The sequence below is a fragment of the Heteronotia binoei genome, chromosome 21 (genome assembly GCF_032191835.1).
Source record: "Heteronotia binoei isolate CCM8104 ecotype False Entrance Well chromosome 21, APGP_CSIRO_Hbin_v1, whole genome shotgun sequence".
Lineage (NCBI taxonomy): Eukaryota > Metazoa > Chordata > Lepidosauria > Squamata > Gekkonidae > Heteronotia > Heteronotia binoei.
The window spans coordinates 165,469,726-165,494,070 of NC_083243.1; the positions used below are offsets into that span (position 1 = coordinate 165,469,726).

Here is a 24,345-nt window from a genome sequence, read left to right on the forward strand (position 1 = left end):
ATCTAGTTAAAAACAATTTAAAAAAAACTAGAAAAGATCACGTGGAAGGGAGTATGAATATACACATATACCGCTTCATCTCATCCAGCCGCCGTCTTTTCTCTTCCTCCATTTTTTGTCTCCTCTGCTGCTCAGCCTCCTCCTTTTTCTTTAAAATCTCCAAGCGCTGCCTCTCCTTTTCCTAGATAGGAACGATACTTGTATTAGTACACTACTGGTATGTCTGTTCCTACAGTTACTGCTATGTGGTACACACAAGTATTAAAGGTAAGCAACTAAACTGAATTTTCAACCAAGGAAAGAAGCTTTTCTGTACTACAGCAAATGTATTTAAAATGCAAGAGCGTTCTTGGATAGATGAATATCCAATGACAAGAGAAAGAAGCTGTGCCCATTTAGCTATCGAGTGGGTTGTGTGTGACAGCACAAGCCGGGTGAGTAATTGAACAATTCCTGGCATGTCCTTTACATTGCACCAAATTATTACAAAACTTGGAACAAACACCTCCCCTGAACAGGGATATTGGACTGAACAGGGATATTGGTTTTTTTATCTCATTACATATGCTAAACCCATCCTCACTGAATATAGTATTTCAATGTATTTCTTTTAGAATAGTGTGTCAGAATAATATTTTTTGTATTGACACACTCAAATAAGGGATATTGGCTGTTTATCTCAATACATTTACTTAACCCATTTTCACTATATTTTTTAATGTAGTCATTTTTCTACTGGTAAACTAGAACGATGCTTATAATGTATAGAATGATGTTTATAATATATATTGCATGTTAAAAATTAGGTGGTCAAGAACATCACTAAATTAGGTGGTCAAGAACATCACTAGGGAATAAATGTCCTTTTGTTTCACCTATACTTGTAGCAAGAGCAGTTAACAGGCAACTTTTATTACCTTTTATTGGTTTCCCATGCAAATGCTATCCAGATCAAATGGTCTTCCAATTTATTACAAAGTTAGGATCAAATGGCAAAATAGTGTATCAGTTTACACTCTTAACCCGCCAGCTATATGTATTTCAGCTCACTGTACCCCATCCCCTTATCTGAAGAAGTATGCCTGCACACGAAAGCTTGCATTCTGAATAAAACTTTGTTGGTCTTAAAGGTGATGCTTGACCCCTACTTTGTTCTGCCTTAGAATTAGGTTAGGATTAGGTTAAGCTATACTCACTATGAAACTCAAATGTGATGGGTTTGTTTTTCCATAATGAGCTCCGAAGTAGAATCTAATTACATATTACAAAAACACTGATTTAGGTTTGTCTCAAAGGGAGCGAGGTTAAAAAAGACCTTCGCAGCTACAGCAGAACATCAGCCATTAAGGACAACAGGCAGCTTGTTCCGCTCCAGCCTTACAAAGCCTGCACATTTTCGAAAGAGCCAGAACCCAGCCAAACCCCCAGCCAATCCTAATGGAGCTTCTAAGCCCATAATTAAGTACAAACCAGTGAAGTTTGTCACAAAAAGAAAAAAAAAATGCACCTTTAAAAGATGATCTTCCTTGCAGCTATCAAGCCACAAGATATTCCCCACATGGAATAAAGCAATCCTGAGTTGCTACATGAAACCCTGAACCACGGAGCTACAGAAAACTAGAGAGCATGCAGAAGAGGAAAAGAATTAAACCTGAATTTTATAAAGTATTTAGTGTTCTTTACACAGCTGGAGAGGCAGGTGTTGAAGATCTGATGTGAGTACTTGCTCCAAAAGAATTTCCACATACTGTACAGACTGTGTATTGAAATGTAACACTTCTCTGAGCAAGTAATTGACCTCTGCATAACCAAGGATGCTTTAGAATAAGCAATTAGATTGGAAGTTTTCTCATTGCAGGAACTGTCTCTTTCCCACCCCCACCCCCCATATCTGTACTTCTGTAGAGGAAACTCTTTTTGGCATGATTAGATCAACACATAATGAAATTAAACCTCTCAGTGCCTCCTCAGAAAAGAGAAATCCATCTGTGGGGATAGAGGTTCACAACACAGCCAGCAATAAGAACAGACCACAACAAGAAGAGGTAATTTACTTTGGAACAGCTGTCATGGTGGAAGGAGGAGGAAAAGAGATTAGATTGGATTTATACTCTGGTCTTCACTACCTGAAGGAGTTTCAGAACATCTTACAATCTCCTTTGCCTTCCCCTCCCCACAACAGACACCCTGTGAGGTAGGTGGAGCAGAGAGCTCTTGAGAGGAACAGCTCTGTGAGAACTTGTGAGTGATATGGGTAGCCCAGGGGAGAAACCATTTCATATAAAAATTGCATCATCCTGGCAGCTAGTACACTACAGTTACCAAATGCTGAATTTATTTTCTAAGACTGTTACTGAAATGTGAATATTGTAAATTAGAAAATCTCAGTAGATATCTAAATCAACAAGAACTTCACTAGCCTCCATTTCCTAGCTTATCCCTTTGTGGGTTTGGGTTTATTGCCCGAAGTTGACTTTTCTTAAGTTCTTCCAGTAGAATATACCAAATTTATCATGATGAGGCACCCCAAGCATCTTGGATATGGCAGTAATGCAAGTTTTAATCTCATGTTATGACACAGAGGCAGAAAATCTTCAAATAGCATCTTTAGGAAAAGAAGACAGAAAAAATTTTATATGCTCCAATGCAGGGCTTAACTGAGGCAAGCAAGAGCAGCCTGGAACCTACAGAACCTCTCCACATTCATAGTGTTTTCTCCAGCTCAAGCCTTCTACTAACACAAAACTCTTTGTACTGGAGGAAGGCATCACTGTTACCAGAACAGTTCTGTTCGATCCAATCCAGTATATTTATTAATGCTTTCAGCTGCAAGGAAGGGGCACCTCACATATTACAGAGAGGCAAGTCACCAAGTGTATACCCAACAAGAAGCTTCCACCAACTACAGTTGCCTGCAAGTTATATTTGTTGTCTTTACTTCTTATTTTAAGTACTCACTTTCCTATATTAAAAAGCTCAATCTTGAGCACTTAAGCATCAGAGAAATGGGTGAGGGGCCCGAACATAAAAGATAATGGCGTTAACAAAGCCCTTGGCTATAGAAAATCTAGAATGTTCTCTTTTTTGTGCTCCTTTGTTACTTGTTCCAAATTCTCCAAATCTAAAACCAACTGGGAAAACACCTTAGCTAAGACATGAAGAAATTTAAATGAAGAAATTTAAAATATGATCATGTTTTGAAGTTTGGATACAGTAGTTCTGTAATAAGGATCATACGTTTTCATTAAGCATTGCTTCATTTTCTTGAAAAAGCAGTAAATAAATGCTGGACTTCCCTTTAAAAAGAAGCAGTGTTAGGTCACACTGCAGGGAGTTAGAGATGCCACTCAAGAATGGACAATGTGTTAATTATGTGCAAACACATGTAGTGTAATATTAATCTCATTACTTACAACAAACCCCATCTGTAAGAAGGAAAGAATGAGATGTAGTTAATATCTTTGGATGTTAGCACCAAATAGTGCTCTACTGCAGAATGAATCAGACTACTGGTTCTTAATACTTTTACTCCTTGTAGCTTTGTTGCACAGTAAAAGGAAGCAAACTTTGGTTTCTTAAGGGAAAACAGATTGCAACATGTCTGTGAAGCCTGAACACTTGTGCAATCTCTCAAGTGGGAGTTGGCCATATAAGAATTTATCACTTGCCAAAGGTTGCCACCAAGGGATCTGGGCTAGACCAATCACTCCTGAACCAATTTTTCCTTTCCTTTTATTATTTCATTCCTCTTCCCAAAGGCTGCAAGCAAACTCAATACAAATACAAAGTAACAAACGAAACAAAGAACATTAAAATACAGCATGGCAAACTGAAACCCATCTCTGTAGCAGCTTAAAGAGACCACAAGTCCAAAACGTTTAGCCACAGAATACACATTTCCAGATTGGCATCTGCCAACAGAAAAGAAATCACATGAGATTCAGCTGGCAGCTATTTACAGAGGACAAGTATAATCCAGAGGTCTCTGAATAAGATATGATGATCTATGGTCTTTATTACTCCAGATGCACAGTAGCAGTGGTAAGAATATGGAGTTTTGGTGAAGTATCCTGCGTACTGCAGTTGGCAGGACATTTAGCCAAACCTAACATAAAATATACCCATGGCCAGGAATTGTAAATTGGCTTAGATAAAGAGAGAGAGTCAAGGAAGGAAGAAACCCCATTGCAAAAGTAAACTATACGTGCCTTGCATGGGCCTGTGTGCTGGCATGGTCAAACTAAATTACCCTTTTCCTAACCAACCGTAGAATGTCAGGATAGCCCAGGGGAGAAACCATGAAACTCTAGTTGATTGTCCACAGATTTTTCTCATTCACTTCTGAAGGAAGATTCCTTCAGTAAATGTAATAGACCCCACTCCCACCCCAGATATTGAGCATTGAAGTGGTACCTATTTAGGCCCTGGACTTCAGTGAACACTGTGCTAACTCAAAGCCCCTGCCACATAGATCGGTACATCTACTATTCAGCATAAAATCTAAAGAAGCAGATGGTCAATAGGCTGTGAGAACTCATTAACAGAAATGCCTGCCTGAATAAGACCTTGGGATAACCTTAGCATTAAAAACCTCAATAACTGCAATAATGTCCTGCCCCTGCTTTGGAATAAAAGAACCATAGGAGAGCATTTATATTTGCCCTGGCAATTTCTGCAGCTGAATATATGTGACCTTTCCAAGTAGGGTTTAACTAAAAGTTTCACCCAGATATTTAAAACGGGCTAGTTCTGTTTTCCCCCAGTGATGGTCCAGAGCCTCTGTTTGATACAGGAGGATTTTTTAAAGATCATATTTTTAGATTTTTCACGTTTCACTGACAGTCCTTTGTGTAAACTGTAACTGATAAACATATTTCTCTGGAACTTGACCCTTCTGTGAGATAGCTGTGGATCAGTTTTTTACTGTCTTTTTTACTGCATATATAATCACTTTCAATGCAGAATCCATCAGCTTTTTGCAGCAATACCACTTACCTTGGGATTGGTTCGGACAGGAGTGCCGTGTTTGAGAAACGATTTTATGGTGCTGTTTCGGCTCACAGAGCTAGGGGTCATCATGAGAACCCGGTTCTTATTTACAGTGTGCAAGAAAGTCTTGATAGGGCGGACAACCTGTAAACAAAGCACAGAGCATTATCAGTCCTTAGAAAGCAACTGATGGGACCATGGTGTGCTCCTGAAGATAGGTTGCTTGTCTTACCTTACTAGCAGGGCACTGAGGAGATAATGACTTTTTTCTTGGAGGCAAGAGCTCTTCCTCTGTATGCTGCTCATCACATAACTCATTCACTGCTCTCTTGTAGCTTGCCTTCCGTCTGGAAGTGTTAATACAGTATTCACTACTCAAAACAGTACAGAAGAGAAATCTAGCATCCCCTTTTCTCAGAGTAGGATTGTGGTTCCAACCCTTTTCTGAAGTCCTCTCAATGAACCCAAATGGAGGTTAGGTAGCTCCTCTGATATGTCTTTTCCCTTATAACAGTGCAGGGAGGGCGGGATACAAATAGAAATAAATAAATAAACCTTCCACCATGGCACCCACCACTGAGTTATCACACACTGCTTGGGGCGTGGTCTGACAGAGGCAAAAAACAGGGCAAAGAACTGGAGACACCCTCCACACAGGGCTGGCCCTAGGGCCCAAAGCGCCCCAGGTGACTTTGCAGCCTGCCCCCCCCCCACTCTTCTTGCCGCTTCTTTGGGGTGGAGAGGGAGGGGAAGGAGGCCAGGAGAAGCGGTGGCAAAGGGGGAAGAAGGCAGCTGCGATTTGGGGCAAGGAGGGAGGGAAGAAGGCTGGGAGAAGCGGTGGAAAGGGGGAAGAAGGCAGCTGCGATTTGGGGCAGGGAGAGAGGGGAAGGTTGCTGGGAGAAGCGGCGGAAAGGGGTAAGAAGGCAACCATGATTTGGGGCGGGAGAAGCAGCAGCAAAGGGAAGAAGTGACTCGGGGACGGAGGCGAAGGAATTTTTTTAAACAAAAAGATGGAGGCGCCTAACTTGGTTTGTCTAGTGGAAGAGCCAGCCCTGCCTCCACACATTTTCCTTCTTAGCATTTCTCTTCACCTCTCTTTAGATCCTTGGCAACGGCAAGCCACCACGTAAAAAGTCTGCCATGAAAACGTTGTGAAAGCAACATCACCCCAGTGTCAAAAGCGACTGGTGCTTGTACAGGGGACTACCTTTACATGGTTATGCTGATGGCCAGTACATGGCTTTGCTGATGGGAAAAGAGGGAGAAATCTGTTTTCTCTGGTATTCTTCCTCCACGTGCCTGTGTTGCCTTGGCTCTAAAACCAACAGAGTTTCTTCTACATTTCTTCCTTTAGACTCAATGCATATGCTCTGGATGCTCATGCTACTTCCCAGATAAGGTGAATTGGGCAGTGATGGTTTTGTACATAGGCACTTAGAATTCAAACGCCTACCCAAAGCCTATAGGACACCAGTTCAAATATCATATCATCTGAACAAAATGGGTCATGGTATTTGCAGAACGAACCAAATAAAATCTGTACCCAACCTGATCTGATAGCCCAGGCAAGCCTGATCTTGTCAGATCTTGGAAGCTAAGCATAATCAACTCTGGAAAGTATGGGAGACTTCCTTGGAATACCAGGAGTCAGGGGCAGGCTATATTCAGCCACCTCCCTGAATATCCTCTAGGCCCACAGTAGGGGTTTAGTCACCAGAGGTCACCATGTCTTCTAGCTACACATATACTCACACACACACAAAATACAAGAGACAGCGAGAGAGAGAGATTACCTGACACTCTGAGGTTTCTCTTGGACCTCAGCATTCTTTTCAGAGGTGTTCTCTGCAGAGACAAAAATCATCATGAGTGCTGATTGAGATGTTCTCTGCGGCACAGACTAAAGCTACAGCCATGCATTCAGAGAGAGGAACACTGCTGGTGCAGAATTCAGCACCCAGGAGGGTAAAGGAATCTACTGCATCAAAAATATACAATCATTGCTTTATAAGCTAAACTGCCATCCAAGAACTAAACTATCAGCTAAATTGCCATAGTCCCACCTCAACAGGCTGGGTTTGGACTTTAAAAAGCATAAGTGGCTTGAGGTCTAAATACCCAAAGGGCCATCCTCACCGATGTGAATCTACCCGGTTCTAAGGTCAGCTGATGCAGTCTTGTTATAAGAACCTGCATTACTCAAAATGCAATTGGTGGTTCATGAGGGGATCTTCAACCTGCTGTCACCAAATGGTAAATTATAGCATCCACCCACCCACAGGTTTACTGGAAGACCTGTACAAGCAATACTAACCTGAAAATGCATCTATTCCAGAGACTCTTTCGAAATAACTGAAACTGAAGTGTTAAGACTGCTTGATTTTTCATGTTTAATTTTATTGATGCCTGTTATTGTATTAGATCCCTTGAGTGTTTTGAACAGAAAAACAGGATTAAGTCTACCAAATAAAGTTGCTAGGAAGTGTGCAAGTGCAAGTGTGAAATTTCATCAAAGAATCAAAACTCTTTACAATCTAAACCAGGGGTGTCAAATATCCTGTCTCTGGGCCAGAATCGGCCCACCCAGGGCTTTAATCAGGACCATGGCTCTTTTGTCTTCCCTGTCCTTACCCTTTGCAGCTTTGAGGCTGCCAAAGTTCCCAGCTCCTTCTGCCTTGTCTTTGCCTGCTTCAACAAGAAGCTCTTATGGGCTTGCAAAGAAAAAGTGGGACTGTGCTGCAATGTTTCAATGGAGTGGAGATCAAACAATTTCACTTTTGCAGCATTTATGGCAAGCTGAAGCTCCTTGCAAGTAAAGGGTTGATGCATTAAGCCAGCTTGTTTCTGCTGAATGGACCTGAGAATTGGTGCCTAGTGAGTATTCTAACCTGATAACCCACAGCCAAAGGGGGATATTACACTCAAGAGCCATTGCCAATCTTAGTACACCCGGGGAGAGAAGCTTGCAATGCCCAGCCTTTTCATGTTTTCCTAGGCTGAGTGTTTTTTATATTTTTAGTTTCTGATGTGATATTTGTCCTTTTTCTTGATTTTTTAAAAACTGCATTGACAAATCCCACTATTCCCACACCTTTCCATTTTAAACAAAATATTGCAAGAGTTTTAAGCATGTTTGTATTTTAAGTAAAAAATTAATATACTTAACTCTGTTTGTCTGTGTCCTTTATATTAAAGTTTGTATCTCCGCTACCTGGCATTACATTTTATGACACACACACGGCCCAGTTCCACAAAGTCCCATTTACATCAGATCCAGTCCTCGTAACAAATAAATTTTGGCACCCCTGTTCAAAACTTTGCAGTATTTTAAAAGCAAGTTTCTAGCCCTTAAGTATTTTGAGAAGAGCTTGGAAAGCAAGTGAGGAATCTGGAAGGCATATTATTAGAGAGGAATTTTGCCAGGTATAATCCTAGATGTTAACTGCTTCTGCAAAGTCCAGTTAGTACTACTGTAGCACAGTATTATTCATTTTAAGAAATGCTTCATTAACACGTATTACAATGAAGATTACACAGAATATGCACAAGTGAGCACACTGAAGCAGGTATTCCTCCTAACTCTAACCAAGTGTGCATATCTATGGCATGGTCTAATATTCTGGAGATTATGTTTTTATTCTATTCTTTCTCTTAAGAGCTAAGAAGAGAATGCATAGTTCCCTCATGCATCCCAAGTATCATGGCAGAATGAGAGATTGATTTGCCCAAAGAGAACATCATAGCTGAGCAGAGATTTAATACATGGAAACTCAAAAAATTAGTGCAGTTATCACTAGGAAAAAATATTTTGTTAAACTTGACAACCCCTATGCATTTTTGTCTATGTTTCACCTGGGTGAATCAGTAAAAATATATAGGCAAGTCTGAAGAATAGACAGTGGTATAATTAAAAGTACATTCGAAAACTAATTCTGGAAAGACAGTAATAATGGGTTACATGAAAGCCTACAGTTGCTACTATGAAGAACATATGAAGCTGCCTTATACTGAATCAGACCCTTGATCCATCAGTCAGTATTGTCTTCTTAGACTGGCAACGGCTCTCCAGGGTCTCAAGCTGAGGTTTTTCACACCTATTTGCCTGGACCCTTTTAGTTGGAGATGCCAGGGATTGAACCTGGGACCTTCTGCTTCCCAAGCAGATGCTCTACCACTGAGCCACAGTCCCTCCCCTAATACTCCACTACTGATACTCCCTCTAAGCTGTGGATTCTTATGAGTAAAAATTCTAACTCATGAGCTACTGGCATTAAAGTTTTGAGCTACTGCATAAATTAGTTTGCTCTGGGGCCATTTTTCCTGAGCTAAGACAAAAATGTGTGACCCGAAGGCTAAAACACAGTGAACTAGCTCACACGAACTCAGCTGGCTGCTACCATCCATGTTCCATTTGTAGTCTTTTCTGTGAAGCTTAGCTACTGTGGGAATTTCCTGGTAATGGTACTATACAGATTAGCTACATTAATCTTTGTTCAGCTCAGGTACATCTGTGAGATTATTGTATTATATTTATATCCCGCTCTCCCAATGGGCTCAGGGTGGCTAGATTAGCCTGTATTCTTCTGTTTAAGAACAATAATTCCAACAACAAGCATTCTATAGTAAGTTCCTATAATGGACATGTAATAAAACAGATAATGCTTCACACTATGTGTACTGGTTTCTGGCTCCTGAACTTCGATATCATCTATATATCTAATAGACACATGCAGTGTACATGATATGTAGATATCTAAATCTGTGGACTGGCTCACACTGACTGAAAGGAACTTTTTTCCAGACTGGGGGGATATCCTCCCCATATTTAGAGAAAAATAATAATATTTAAAATTATGGTGGGGGGGCATTTTCCCCAAAACAATAACATTGCATGCACTTGCACAAATCACTTTCCTGAGCTGCTGGCATGATGGCTCTCTGATCAAGGACAGCCCCAGCAGAGGTCAAAGTAAGGAGCAAAGGGGTGGGGAAAGATAACAGAACACTGTCAGACACGAGGGAGAAAGAGATGGGGAGTAGAATGTCAGAGAAGAGGAGAAATAGAGGGGGGGATTAAGAGAGGAGTAAGGGGAAAGAGGGGGTAAGATTGTTAGTAAAGGGGGGAGAAAGATGAGATTGTCAGAGAAGGGAAGGGGGAGAAATAGAGGGAAGGCGGACAAAGAAGGTATTGGTGAGAAAAGAGGCAGAAGGATGGGAAGTACTCTCTCTGTAAGTTTCTTATGAATCTCCACTTGTATATTCTAATAGCAAAGTGTGACCCTATCTGAGGATACTTAAATCCAGAGAACAGAGTGGTGAATGGACAAGAGTGGTGAATTCCTCAGGTTTGCAGAAAGATCTACACACTGGGCAGTTTAAAAACCTGAATGCTAAAAGGGGCACATGTGGTTTTAATGAACAGAGGCCAGGGTGAGGACTGGCATTCCACGTTTGGTATCTGCCAGTAAAAGGCAGGGGTAGGTGGCTGTTTTGGCCTTTGAGGGATGACTCAAAGTAGGGCAAGGTAAGTTATGGGAATTGCTAGGATGAAGGAGAGAAAATAGTACAAGGAGAGGATGCAGAACAAAGTGATTTGCACCATGCAAGTCTGTGCATGTTCTCTCCAGTGCAAATGTACCCAACTCATCTGCACCACACAACTGGGGCCATTGCTTTCTTGGGAAGAGTCTATTGGGGAGGGAAGAAGGAAATCTAAAGACAGTGAAGGCAGATAAAGTTAGCTCGGCTGGTGAGTGGAAAGGAAAGAAGGAAGGAAGCAGGAAAAGGCTATTGGGCTTTCAAGAAAGAGAAAGAGGATGTAGAGAGGGAGCGAAAAATGAGTCACCTTCCCCCCCACAGTCTTTGTTGGTCCCCACTTACATTACCGTATTTTTCGCTCCATAAGACGCACCTGAGCATAAGACGCACCTAGTTTTTAGAGCTGTTTGTGTGAATTTAGAGGCATTTGTGTGAATTTTTTGCAGTATTCGCTCCTTAAGACGCACACACTTTTCCCTCCACTTTTTTGGGGGGGAAAAGTGAGTCTTATGGTGCAAAAAATACGGTAACTATTTTTCTCAAATGATCACTTATTGCTGTCTTTCCAGGATCTTTAAGTCTAATAAAATATTTTCCCCACTGCATCAATTGCTTTCTTCTCTTTTCTTGTTCTGTTGCTCACTGGTGCAGCCCTCTCTTCTGAACTTCAGCAGACATTTAAACTTTGGCTCTTATCAGTTCAGTGGAGGCTCTCAGGGCCATAACAATACATAGATTAGAAATGCACATCAAGCTAGTATCTTGCACTTAAAGTTATGTTTTAACAACAGCTTGCCTACTCTTCTCATGCAGTTACTTCATGAATTTCATAGTTTATCTTCCCATCATTCACCCTATTAGGAACTTCCAGTCAATACCTTTGCTGTTTCCTTCTTGTTGCTCTTCAATAGCTGCAGCCCTGGGCACTTCGTGAGAATGACTTAAGGGTTGACCAGCAACCTGCAACAAACAGCAGCTCATTATAAATCCCAGCAATGTGAGCAACATATGACTGCACACATCTGAAATTATAATAGTTCAACACAAGCCCTGGATACTATAGTGACAGCACCACCATTTGGGTGGGGAGCATCAGACTCCTTTTCTGTGGAGTCATCTCTGTGGTATTCCAGGCAGCTCTCCAGTTTGTTAATGTTTCTTACATTACTATTTTCAGATAGATTTCTGAGTAGGACTGCCTTACAGCTCTAGATGTCAGTATTACATCATTTCTTGTCTTTACCTAACTAGTGAACAAACTATTCTACAATATTTAGCACCTATCCCAATTAACTGAAACCGAAATACTACCAGTTGTTATATTGCTGCATCAATTATCAGATGTTTGAACTCCAGGACCATTCATAATTACATGTGAACAAGCGTCTCTCAATATACACTCGGTAACATATAGTGCAGTTGATCCTCAGCTGCTACTATATGCGTCCATCTACTAATCAGTTACACACTGCTTTAGGAAAGGAGTACACATTACACTAAAGAGTCACAAAGTAGTAACAGAAACAATTGGTTTGCCCCTATTCTAGGAGAGACTTGTGAATTTTCTGCCTTCCAGCAGTATACAACAGGCTCAGTAGTTGGAAAAACCAGCTTTGGACATTATTAGAAGCTAACAGAGCTTTATATCCAACAGCAAAAATCCTGCCACTTGAAAGATCCACAAAATCCAACACACATAAGTCATAACTGAACAATAATCAGTATACAAGAATGACTGTAGAGTAAGCTTTGCCTGCTGGACTCCTAACATGTAGAGCCTATGCAAACATCTTTGCTGTGAAATATAAAGTACATATGGCCCTGAATTTTTTTTCTTTGGACCTAGTTGCTCAGTCTCATCTCTAAGATTTGCAGGATTGCCAATGTTCTCTCCTTTTAGTAGAAAATAAATGGAATATTATTTATCAGGTGATTTTACTTCCATACCACAAAAAGCTTCACTGTATTTTTATGCATTAAGCCTCAGATCAGCAGCAAGAAAGGAGGTGGAGTTTCTGCAATCTAGAGAAGCAGACAACCCTCACTTGCAACTCTTATGCATGGAAGAAGTCAGGAAAGAGGGTGAGAGAGCTGGTACTCTGTACAGCAGGAACAAGCAATCACATTTGCAAAATTTACTTTGCACCATGCTAGTTGTCCAGGAAATCCAACAGTGGCAAAACTCATTTGCAACTCTGGGCTGGGTTTTAGCAGGAGACAAAACATCCGTTCCATACACAAGCATGACCCAACAACATGCTTATCTTTATATGTAAGTTAAATGCAGTACTAGCAGGTAGGGATGAAAACAGAGAGAGGTTTAAAGTTTGTATATTGCTAAATGTTTAAACTAGCCTTGCTTTGCAAATGCTACAGGCAGACCTTGGAAATCATGCAGGGACAGAGCTCAACAAACACATTAGGCTGGTTGCTGGGGTGGAGCTGAGAAAAAGGTGAAGCTGGGAAAGGACATAATTAAGTTTTACTTTTATTCTGCTACTTCTCTATTCCAGTTGCCACTAGAACAAATCATGCTCTTGCAGCAGCAGGTCAAAAATCCACTGCCTGGATATATTTTAATCACAATTTCCCTGACCAATTTCCATTTTCCTGACTTTCCAGAAAGTGGCAACCCTATAAGAACACCAATTTTGATATTTAAAAAAAAAAAAAAGAACACCAATTTTGCCTTTACTGAACTTGGCCTAAGACTCTGGATTGCCTTTCTGGATAAGTTGCAGAGCTGCTTCTTCCTTATCGTCTTCCAGATGGGGTAAAAAAAATGTTTTGTGTATGCGAGAAAGTCTATCTGAAGAGCTACAGCTCAAGAAAAACTTGAAAACTTTCACACAACCCCTTAATTCTCCTCTCCCACAGGAACTAAGCTATGCACTTGTCATTAGAATGAACACATTATTTCCCAGCTTTCCCTCCTTCCATCTTCTTCCCTTTCTCTGCTTCATCAGGTCTCAGATTCTGGATTGTAAATTCCTGAGGGCAGGATCTTGCCCTCTTGTGTTCTGTAAAGCATCTCACCCATCAAATTTTCTGACTGAGCAGAATATAATCAAACTGAGCCTCAATTAATGACTTCCACTGGGATAACTGTGTTAAGACCAGAACTCTACAGCACCCAAAAAGACATATATTGCATCATAAGCTTTTGCAGATTCAAACCTTTTTAAAAAGCAAATGTTTTAAGAAAGGCAAATTGCTATATAGTCAGAACGGAAGAAGAAAAAACTCTTTCTAAGTCAAATGTAGAGTCCTAGGGGGGAGGAGGGATATGAAACTGGAGTCCCCACTTCAGTGACTTAATAAATCTGGATCTTAAACCTGTGAGTATAACTAGTATACAAATCCTGACTATAAAACTATTCACAATCTATGTGTGCTCTGAATTATTCCAATACCACTGAAAGTTGGTTTGAAGACTGAAAGACTTCTACCAAGCACAATCACTAGCCTTCCTCCAGCTTCCCCCTGAGCGTGGCAGGAGACAAGGAAGCCAGCAGCAACTGAGCTGTTTTCAGCAGAGCTCACAGCCTAGCACAAACTTAGCTCTGTGCTAGAAGTTTTGCAAGGCATTTTAAAAGGACTGACTCTCCTTTTAAACCTCCTAGCAGAGTTCACAGCCCAAGGGCCTCCAGAGCTTTGGGCACCACAAGGCAACTTCAAGTCACAATGGTAACTTGGTATCTGGAACTGTTGAGGCCTGCTTTAGAGTGGCTGCAGATATACTAAATGAACTTACTTCAAAAAATAAATACCAGCTGAAGCGTGGTACAGTGTAGAAGAATAAGTAATACCGAGAGATTAAGACCTATAGTACAAAATAGGTGCTTATAATAAACAAACATGTTTATAGCAGTATATACTAAACCTGCACATAACATGGAATTTTTTGCAGAACTTCCCAGAATCTTAAGACTTACATGTAAGTATCCACCAAATTTCCATTAGAAAGATAACCTAGAATTGCTTATAGGTGAAGCATAAAATGTTTTATACTATATAGCTTATAGTTATATCACTCTATAAGAAAGTTGTATGACTTCAGCAAATTAAAAGTAATATACATGAAATGCAGCTTAAAATCCTACATTGAATCACACAGACTACAAAGGTCTTTAACAGCAAAGTCTTAAACAGCTGCACCCTTCTAAACGCATTGACTTCAGACAAAGGTTCCACTCTGTTCAGAACTGCATAGTGAGAATTCTTGACTCGTTCAAATTTGGGACATTTTCAAAATACTCTGTAGCCCTAATTTTCTGTGTTACATAAATGACATGTTCAAGTGGGATACAAAAATAGAACCTGCAGATTTCCACAATCCACTTCTCTAGGTTCTCTTATTATGTCAACTATTCCTAGAACTTGCCTCTTGATGAGAATGGGAAGCAGGATCCAGCTGCGGGCTACAAGAAAACAAAGGGAAAATATGTAGTATTTAGAGACAACAGTACAATTCCTTTATTTTTATTTATTTATTTAGAATTTATATAGAATTTATATCCCGCCCTTCCCACAAGTGGCTCAGGGCGGCTTTCAAACTCCTATGGTGCAGAAATACAAATATACCACTTCCAGCTTAAAGCAGCTGCACTTTACATTCATTCCATATTAAAGAGGGCCAAAGAGCATGAAATATATTAACAGTCGTCATGCTTTCAAATAGAGTCTCCCTAGTTTTGGAAAGTGAAGAATTCAAACTCACCTAGATACAATAATTTCTTCAGCCACTAATTTCTCCAGAGATACACGGCCTAAAGGATACACACATATTAGCATGTAATCAATCAAAATGCAACATCTGCAGAGATACCTTCTTTCTGATCTTTATCTCTTAATGCAGAGGTGTCAAACATGCAATTTGGGGGCCAAATCAGGCCCCGGGATGGCTCCTATCAGGCCTCCGAGCAACTGGTTGTCATCTGCTTCCTTCTCCCTCTCTCTTGCTTCCTTCAACATAACAGCTTGCTTGATTGCACAGGAGCTACAAAGCAAAACCTCGATTATCTCCATTGGCTGAGGCTCCTCCCTTGGAGAGGGAGGAGGAATAGCTTGCTTTGCCAGGCTCTCTCAATTGCTCAGCAGAGCTACTTAGCCAAGCATCTTCCTTCTATTGGCTGAGGCTCCCCCCCATCCCCTGAGGAAGGAAGGAAAGAGCCAGCGCTTCCTTTGCCCAGTTCTCTGGTTCCCATGGGAGAAATACAAAGAAAGCATCTTTAAGACCAATGAGCGCTAACATTTTAAGCATGTTTTTAAGTTTTTAAATATATATGTGTGTGTTTGTTTGTGTTCTTTATAAAATTTACCTCTCTACTACCTAATCTTAAATAGGTACACACATGGCTTAGTCCAACAAGGTCTCATTTATGTCAGATCTGGCCCTCATGAGTTCAACATCCCTGTTTTAATGTTCTCTTCTGAACTCAACCCCAGAATGCAGATAAAAACATCCAAACACGGGGAGGTTTCTACTAAAACCTTCAGATTTGTCTCGGCCAAAAGGGAGTGATCAGGATATATGTGTGTTCCTCTTGGATTTTGGTCAACATTTAAGTGGAAATGGCAGGAAAGCATAAAACAGAGTGCCTGATTTGGAATGCATCTCCTACAGAGAGATGTTCAGTACCCACCCTGTAACAAAATGCTGGGGCTTTTGTATTAGCATGGGTAGCAAAAAGGTCCACTTCCAGGAAACAACTGTTGAAAACCTGGGAAGATATAATTCTTCCCCACTTGCCCCTTTCTTGCGGTCTAGGAGAAGGGTAATAAGGGTAAATCTTGCCAAGGAGACAGAGTCATAGAACCCTGCCTCAGCACTTGAGAAGATGGTTCTGATGATTGCCTAGCTGCTGGAACCACCAGTGTGTCAAGGCCAGGCTATATTTCCTCTTCTGATTATGAATGAACCAGGGAGGCATGTGGAGAAGGTGTTCATGGTGGGGAGACTTCCCTCTGTTCTGTTGGAACCAAAGATGATTTGGCCGTAACCAAAGAGTTAATCAATTCAGAGAGCATCTTAGAAACTAGAACAACGCTTCCCCTTATGTTTGGATTTGGGTGCTTTCTTAGGTGGGGGTTCTGACACGCAGCGTTCTGTTGAATGGACAGGTGATCAGACTTGAATACTTTGGTTCCGTCCCTGGAACCGAGACAATGGCAGGCTCACAAATTGCTTGGTTCTAACTGGGGACTTTGAAGAAAAAGATTAACTGTGCTCTACTGGGATAGATGTTTTCACTGCTGGGCTATTAGAGCAAGAGAGTGCATTCTCCCATAAGCTTGCCTGTTAGCGGGCTGCTCAATCTGAGCAGGTTTGGGGGGTAAACTGAAGGCAAATTTTGCACATGGCTGTATTATAGATCTCATCCAAGCAGAAGAGGCAGCAAACATGTTCATCTAAGTGGGTCATTTTTGTACCAAACTGAGTACATTTTTAAAACAAAGCCTTCTGCAACATTTCCCAAACTGGGGAGAGTCCCCAAGAAACAAAGAAAACTTTGAGAAAACTCATGACAACCAGAGCTGAAAAGAATACATCCTTGAAACATGGAGGCGAAAAAAGGACTGAGGTCAAGTGGGGAGGGGAGGGCTCCTTCCTGCAGAGCACATGACTGTTAGGCAGGAAGAGGGCCTCTAATGAGCTCTGCAGGGGAGGGGCACCCACCAGAGTAGGTGGTAAGACAGCTTCCAGTGGCTGGCCTGCACAAGTCTAGTCCCAATGTGAGACTGCGTGGAAGGCTAGGATGAAGTGTTGTTGCCTGCCCTGAATGTTAAGGATAAGAGAGGGCTCATGCTAGAAGCAGAGATGGCCAGATCTACTGGGAACCTGTAAAAATACACTAGATAAAATGAATCCTGCAAATAGACATTTGAAGCACAAGTCACATTTAGCTTAGCATAATTTATTCTGATGCATTAGCTTGAATCTTAACTCATCATGTGTTCAAAGTTGTTACAAATCATAACAGAAACATTTTAAAAGAATGAAAAGTCATCTGAAATTAAAGATTTCATTATTTGAGGATTTAGTCCTTGCTAACATCTATCTCTCTGTCCTTCAAAGGAAATGTTTTTTTCTAACATTTCTATCTCAACTAGCCAGTTAATGCTACAAATGCTTAAACTCTATGCACTACTGGAAATGGGACCCTAAAGTTGTCATTTCAGTGTCTAGATTCTAGAGGTGTCATTTCACTGTATCTGGCCAATTATAGCAGTTTTACTGAACACTAGCAAAATGCTTTAAAATTCCCTAAGCTTAAAATGGGTTCCCTATGGAAATATTCAAAGTCCCCCCAAAGTATCTGCCATGACCATATCAAGACAGTGCCACTTTGATCTTCAGCAGCACAGCACTGGAGAACCTAAAATAGGCAATTGGACATTTAAAAGTGTGTGCCCATGTGTGTGGGAGAGCTAAGAGAAAGATACCATAGTCTTTACATCGCAAAAACTTACAGCTCACACGTCTGCTAGTGGATGAATGCTCCTGAACTGTGCTTCTCCTGGATGAGGTCCTGTTAACAGCTTTCTGGAGTGTTCTCTCCCTTTTGCTGGCTAGCGAACATCTCTGTACAAGGGAAGCTTTATTCATAGATGTTCTACCCATCAGACTTCGGCGTACAGACTGATGCTTTGCTTTCGGAGCTCTGGATGTCTGTGCACTCTTGGTCTCTGAATCCTGGTTGTTTTCTTGCTGCCACTCAAGTAACTCTTCTGCCTGAGAGCTGGTTTTCTCAGTTTCAGTGGTGTTGACAATGGTTACATTTGCTATTTTCAGCTTGCGTGCACTCCGGTCTCCTTTGATTACTTGAGACTCAGGGACGTCTGGGACCACAAGCAACGAACCTTTAGACAAAGGTTGCAATGTTTCTACACAGTGCTCACCCTCTAATGATGATGCATTAGCCAAAGCAGCCACAGTTTTCTGAGCTGCTGTTTTTTCAATCTTTAACTCTGCACTAAGCCTCTCATGGTTACTAATTTCTACTAGCGGTATTCTTCCTCTTGCTAAGTCAATAGTTGCTGTCTTACAAGAAGTATTTGAAATCCTTGCAGCCTGAGATCTGGTCATCCGACAACATGGAGAAGCATTCTCTACATTCTTCTTCTGTTGAAGTCTTTTGGAAGTTCTCCGAACAGGACTTGACCGGTTACTGTCTCTCTCCAATGACCACCTGTAAACACAAACACAATGTTTGAAAACACTCTCAGGAATGCGATGAAAGCAAGTTCATAACAGGGTTGAACTGGCAGAAATGCTACAAAGAGTAGAACAAGCCCGTATGTTGCCTTTCATGGTAGTTAGGAAATAACAACCAAGGTGTTCCTTGCTTGTCCTTGTCTGAACACTGAAGTTATTCTGAGAGATGCTATCAAGTTTACCAACACTGTCCCGCCCCCCATTGGCAGTATGAAGGTTCAAGAACTGACAACCAGGATCAAGAGTTCCCTCCATAGGCCGTGGGATGAAACAATTCAGTGTCCGGTGTTCTCTCTCTGATCCAAAATACTTCAGTATCCTTGCTGATGAAGCCAACTTGACCACTAGCCTGCACTAAACCCATTACTTTATCTGAGGCTTTACCAGTTTACTACAGCCAGGCTTATTTAAATAAGCCCCAACTCCCTGATGCAATATGAAGCTAACGAAAAAATAACTCTCAAGGTCAAGTAGATACAATCTCCCAAAACAACGACCAGCTTGTTGGCAGAGTTCAATCCACACTTTGGGTTTCCTTTCAATGAATTTAGAATTTTTGTAAAAAGACTAACTGATTGCAGGCCAATAATACAACAGAAAGGCCTTCAGAGCACAAGCACTAACACAGCACAGAAAGAAATAACAAGAGGTAGGCTACAAGTGGACTTTGCTCTTTCAGCAGTATTTATATTAACTAGACCAGGGGTGTCAAATTCATTTGTTACAAGGGTCAGATCTGACATAAATTTTGATTGTCTCAAGTTTAATATAATCTCGCTATCTATATTAACGACATTATACCAGATTCATCCTATGACAGCCATATGAAAAATCTGCCTGTGATTTTAGCATTAGAGTTGCCTCATGGAAGTAATCATGAGTGATCAAATGGATCAAATTTCTGAGCTAAAACAATTTCTTCCCAGATTCTAGTTGTCAAGGCAGTAAGCATTTAATTTACAATAGATTATATGAGCCTAATGCCTTCCAGCCAAAGCGAGGCCTGAAGTAAAGCTTTTCTATTTGTGCTCACAGAAGGCAAATAGTATCTGAACAAGGGGTTCTTATCAGTATTTTGTGTATGCTACCAAAAAGGCCCTTAAATAGGGCCATAAATCAGGGAGTTCAAAGTGTCCTTTTTCAGTTGGTATCTGTAATTTTTAAAGACAGTTCTGGGTCTTTTATTATTCCACCCCCCCCGCCCCAAAAAAAAAATTATGGTCAATTTTGAGAAATTGTTTTTGAGATATACATTTGTTATGCTTCTTCCAAAACTTGACAAAAATACCCATATTTAGATTTTGATGATAAATTATTTAAATTTTGATTAACTGATTAATAGCAATCTGAAACAGTGGATAACAAACTACTGCAAAGAACTTTATACAGGAGATGGAAAAATTGACAGACATTATTTGGATCAGTCTTTACTTCTCGTTTAATACCCTTGAGTACAACTCTTAAAAGTGGAAGATGTTTTGGAATTCCTTGTACAATGCTTGAAATCGTTGTTATTGGTTCTGACTTTAGAAGATTTGTTCAACTTCGGATATGGACTATATCATTGTAAATTGTACTTTATTGGACTTCTTTTTTATATATTGATTTATTCCAAATAATATTCTTTTTCCTGCAACTCTTCTGTGATGGAGTTTTTGGCATTAACTTTTGGCATTGTTTATTATTAGTGTTTTTTGTTTTCTCTGAGTATACAATAATGGCACAACCATATACACAAAAGACTGCTCAAAGAGTATCAGCAAAAATGGAAAACTTATTATTCATATTATGCAAATAATTTGTTTCTTGATTTAATACAACATGTGAAAATTTTTGGATGTTATATTTTAAAATCTAGTTGATTATTATATAAGTCCAGGGAAACACTGATTGTAAGATCATTTTATGTATTTAAGCTATTTAGTAAGAATCAGATTTACAATATGATAAATTATTAATATGTAGGTTATAATGAAGGCTCAAATTCAGTGTTAATATTTATCTTAATGCTAGAGATGTAACTGTCACGCCCTGGAACTTCTGGGTCTGGTGGCGGGGGGGGGAGGGTTCAGGGTGCCCCAGGGTTCATTTTGCCTGAGGGAGAGATTACATGGTCTCAGAACATTGTGACAGGTAGGGTTTAAACTACACCCGTTTCCCACTCTCTCATTCCCAGACTCTGTCCTCAGCTGTTTGTATTCTGGGACAATTGTGACAGGTAGGGTTTAAACTACACCCGTTTCCCACTCTCTCATTCCCAGACTCTGTCCTCAGCTGTTTGTATTCTGGGACCATTGTAACAGGTAGGGTTTAAACTACACCCACTCTCTTATTCCCAGACTCTGTCCTCAGCCGTTTGTATTCTGGGACCAGTAAGCACTGCAAGAGTTCTGGGCTTTTCTTTCTAGACCAATCATTTTGCTTCCCTTTAAAATTTCCCACCCCACGCTAACCCTCTCTGCTACTGCCAATCCCTTTCTCTCCTTACACTAACCAGAGTCCAATCCTGGAGTCCAATCCTGACGACAGGGCCGGAGTCCAATCCTGGAGCCTGATCTGTACTCATCCTCCCACTTAGTACCCCGGTGTTCGGCGGGCTTATCTGACTTTACCACCTTTTCCTACCCTGCTGCCTCAGATACAGAGTTGTTGGACTGCTGACTTTCCTCTCTTCCTCCTTCGACTCTCCTAATGGCTCAGTCAGGTATCTCCTTTGGGCTTTTGTGCCTTTGCTGCCCCCCTTTGCCAGTTCTGTGTTTCAGCAACCACTCTGCCCTGTTCCTTTGGCCCTTCTGCTGGCGTTGTGTGCAGGAGGAGGGGATCATTATGTACTGAGGTCCCTGGGAGCTGATGGTGTAAGGCTGAGAGCATCCCATGAGACTCCAGCCTCAGATACAAACCTTTCTTATTTTTACTAGATTTTCTTTGTATATTTTGAAGCATTCTATTCCTTCAAAGAGAGAAAATACTTATGTTGTTCTATTATCTGCTACTATATTTGAAAAAAATGTATTTTCATTAATCCCTTGTATATAACTATTCATGATATCTGACAACTTTTAAAATTTTTATATCCCTTACTAACCCCTTTTTCCTTTTGGGATCCCAACTTTCTTTTGAGAAAATAAAAACAAGTGTGATGGAAATGAAACACAGCAACTTTCATGTGTTACAGCATGCACATTCCTTCCTGTTAGAAAGAGAAGATGAAGAATGTTGGCTAAAATGGAACTGTCCCCATAATTAGTAAAGTAAGTAGATAAAAATAACTTTTTTAAAAAATTACCACTCTACAAATTGGAACATTCTTTTAATAAAGTTGTTTAATCAAATCAATGTTGCAGCCCTGACATTCTCTAAGTATCAACTGGGAAAAGCAAATGCTATCTATGATTTATTAAATCATCCAGCAGTCATACACTCACCACTGTAGGCATTCTTACCTCTTTTCAGAAAATTGATCATTCTTAGCTGTCGAAAAACGTCTCTTTTTCTTGCGACTCTTCTGTGATGGAGTTTTTGGCATTAACTCAGGCTCTTCATTACAGTTGCTGTTTTGACAGGGAAAAGTTAAGTTCAACACTGTATTTCCCATTTTGGCAGGTGCTATTATCTAGTAAACTTGAGCATTAAATTAAATGCCTAATTTCAGTATAGGAGGCCATTTCTTCTTTGTGGCTACTAGGAAATCCATTCCCATGCCAACTCAAGATCAGTTACTGTTGGCTGAGCTCGTCAACACCTCCCACTGAAGGAGTGGCATGCTGGCAGTTAAATAGAAGATATCCTTCCTCCGTTTTACAACAATTCCAGCAAGATTCTCTGGGCGGTCACAAACTACTTGGAGAAATGCTGAGTACAAATGGCTAGCCTGCAGCTTCAAAAACCTAACAACTTCTATTAACACCAGCCAAAACTGCAATTTAGTATTTTTATTTTATTATTTACTTTATTTAATATATTTGTATCTTTCCTTTCAAACAATCTTAATGGTTGTTTAATTGTTCTAGGAACTAGTTTGCATGCTTGTTCAGGAAGCATAAGAGTTTAAAAATGGAAACCAGTATTTTCCCAATAATGAACAACCTTGTGGCAACTCAAAAACCAATGGATTTGTGATGGCACAGATTGAACCCATTTCATCAGATGCATGAAGCATTGTATTTATTTGGCAGACTGTAGACATTGGGTGCATTCGCACTACACTAAATAATGTTTTGCAAATGGATTTTTACTGTGTAAGAATAGTAGTCTGCCAAATGAATTCAATGCTTCATGCTTCTGATGAAATGGGCTCAGTCTCAAAATGCAAATCCTGTAACCCACCATCTACAACAAACTAAGTCTGCCAATATCCAGCATCAAAGGCTGGCACAACAGGGTCTTAAGAGCTAGAACAGTAACATTTCCTTTAAGCATTTTCTTTGGCAGCATTTGCCTTATGAAGGATTCTACATAACTCAAAAACATGCACAATGTCTAGCATCTTCTGTGTTTTCCTCAAAAAAAGGTATTACATTATTTTATTTCTTTTTTAAGTCAAAGCTACAGACTGTAGAATTGGGAGGGGGGCACACAGCCCAATCCTCTTATTTTCATTGCAGCAGACTAATATCTCTGTCCATTTTCCTTGGTGATTTATGTCACCAGGATTGGGCAGCAATTAGGGATGTGCATTCAGTTCGGCCGAACCGAATATACAGCCGAATCAACACTGATTCGGCTGTATTCGGAATCGGCTGTAGCCGATTCCCATTGCCGCCTATTATGCGGCAGCCGAATACGGCTCGCCGTATGCTTCCGAATAGCCATTCGGAAGTATACGGCTGTCAAAGTTTTTTCAAAGAAAAAGGCGGGAATGGCTTCTGCAGCCTCAAAGGAGCTGCTTTCCCGCCTTTAGTGGCCTCTTCCCGCCTCTCCCATAGCCTCCCTGGGATCAGGGAGGGGGGGAGGGGGAAGAGGAGCCCCAGCAGCCAATCCAAAGCATGCATTTGCAAAATGCATTGCAAATGCATGCTTTGCAGGACTGTTGTGTAGCTGATGGCCCAGCCATCAGCTACATTGTTGTTATTTTTGATCTTTTGCTTACTTGGGTATCCAAGTAAGCACTGTTGTCTGGCCAATCAGAGAGCAGTGCTATTTTTTGAAATTGCTCTCTGTAGGGCCAGAGAACCTTTTAAAGGAGTCTTCCTGCTGGACTCCTCCATTGCTGTGTTGGTGTGTGGCTTGGTGTGTGTGAGAGAGATTGTGCTGCTGCTGGTGGCTGGCCCTTGGCTTCAGCTGCTGCTGCCTGCTGCTCTCTCACTCAGCCTTACTTTCCTGGACTCAGAGAAGACAAGGTAAGACAGTTTTGGGGTTCTTGTTTTAGTTTTTGTTGGTAAAAGGACTAGAGTCCCTTTACTTGTCCAGATTTGGCTGGGTGACTGAGTACTGGCTGGGTAGGGTAGCCTATTTGGGGTTGGGGTTAGGTTCTGCTGGGGGTGGGGGGTTTTTGCTAATTTGCCCATATCTTAATTTAGTGAGAGGACTTTTTAAAGTGCAGTGTCCTTTTACTTCTCCTGATTTGGGTGGCTTGGATTTTTTGGGGTTAGGGTGAAGGG

General features: G+C 40.8%; 1 protein-coding gene across 1 annotated transcript in view; it reads right to left on the minus strand.

The window, feature by feature from the left end:
* LOC132590214 (inner centromere protein-like) overlaps positions 1–24,345 on the minus strand; it is a 34,887-nt gene that overhangs the window by 8,078 nt on the left and 2,464 nt on the right. Inside the window, exons 2-10 of the mRNA XM_060263177.1 lie at positions 22,189–22,296; positions 18,001–18,719; positions 15,248–15,296; positions 14,912–14,948; positions 11,406–11,487; positions 6,783–6,834; positions 5,222–5,336; positions 4,996–5,133; positions 72–181 (exon numbers count right to left, since the gene is read on the minus strand). Of these exons, the coding sequence (XP_060119160.1) occupies positions 72–181; positions 4,996–5,133; positions 5,222–5,336; positions 6,783–6,834; positions 11,406–11,487; positions 14,912–14,948; positions 15,248–15,296; positions 18,001–18,719; positions 22,189–22,296 (1,410 nt within the window). The remainder of the gene's footprint in view (positions 1–71; positions 182–4,995; positions 5,134–5,221; positions 5,337–6,782; positions 6,835–11,405; positions 11,488–14,911; positions 14,949–15,247; positions 15,297–18,000; positions 18,720–22,188; positions 22,297–24,345) is intronic.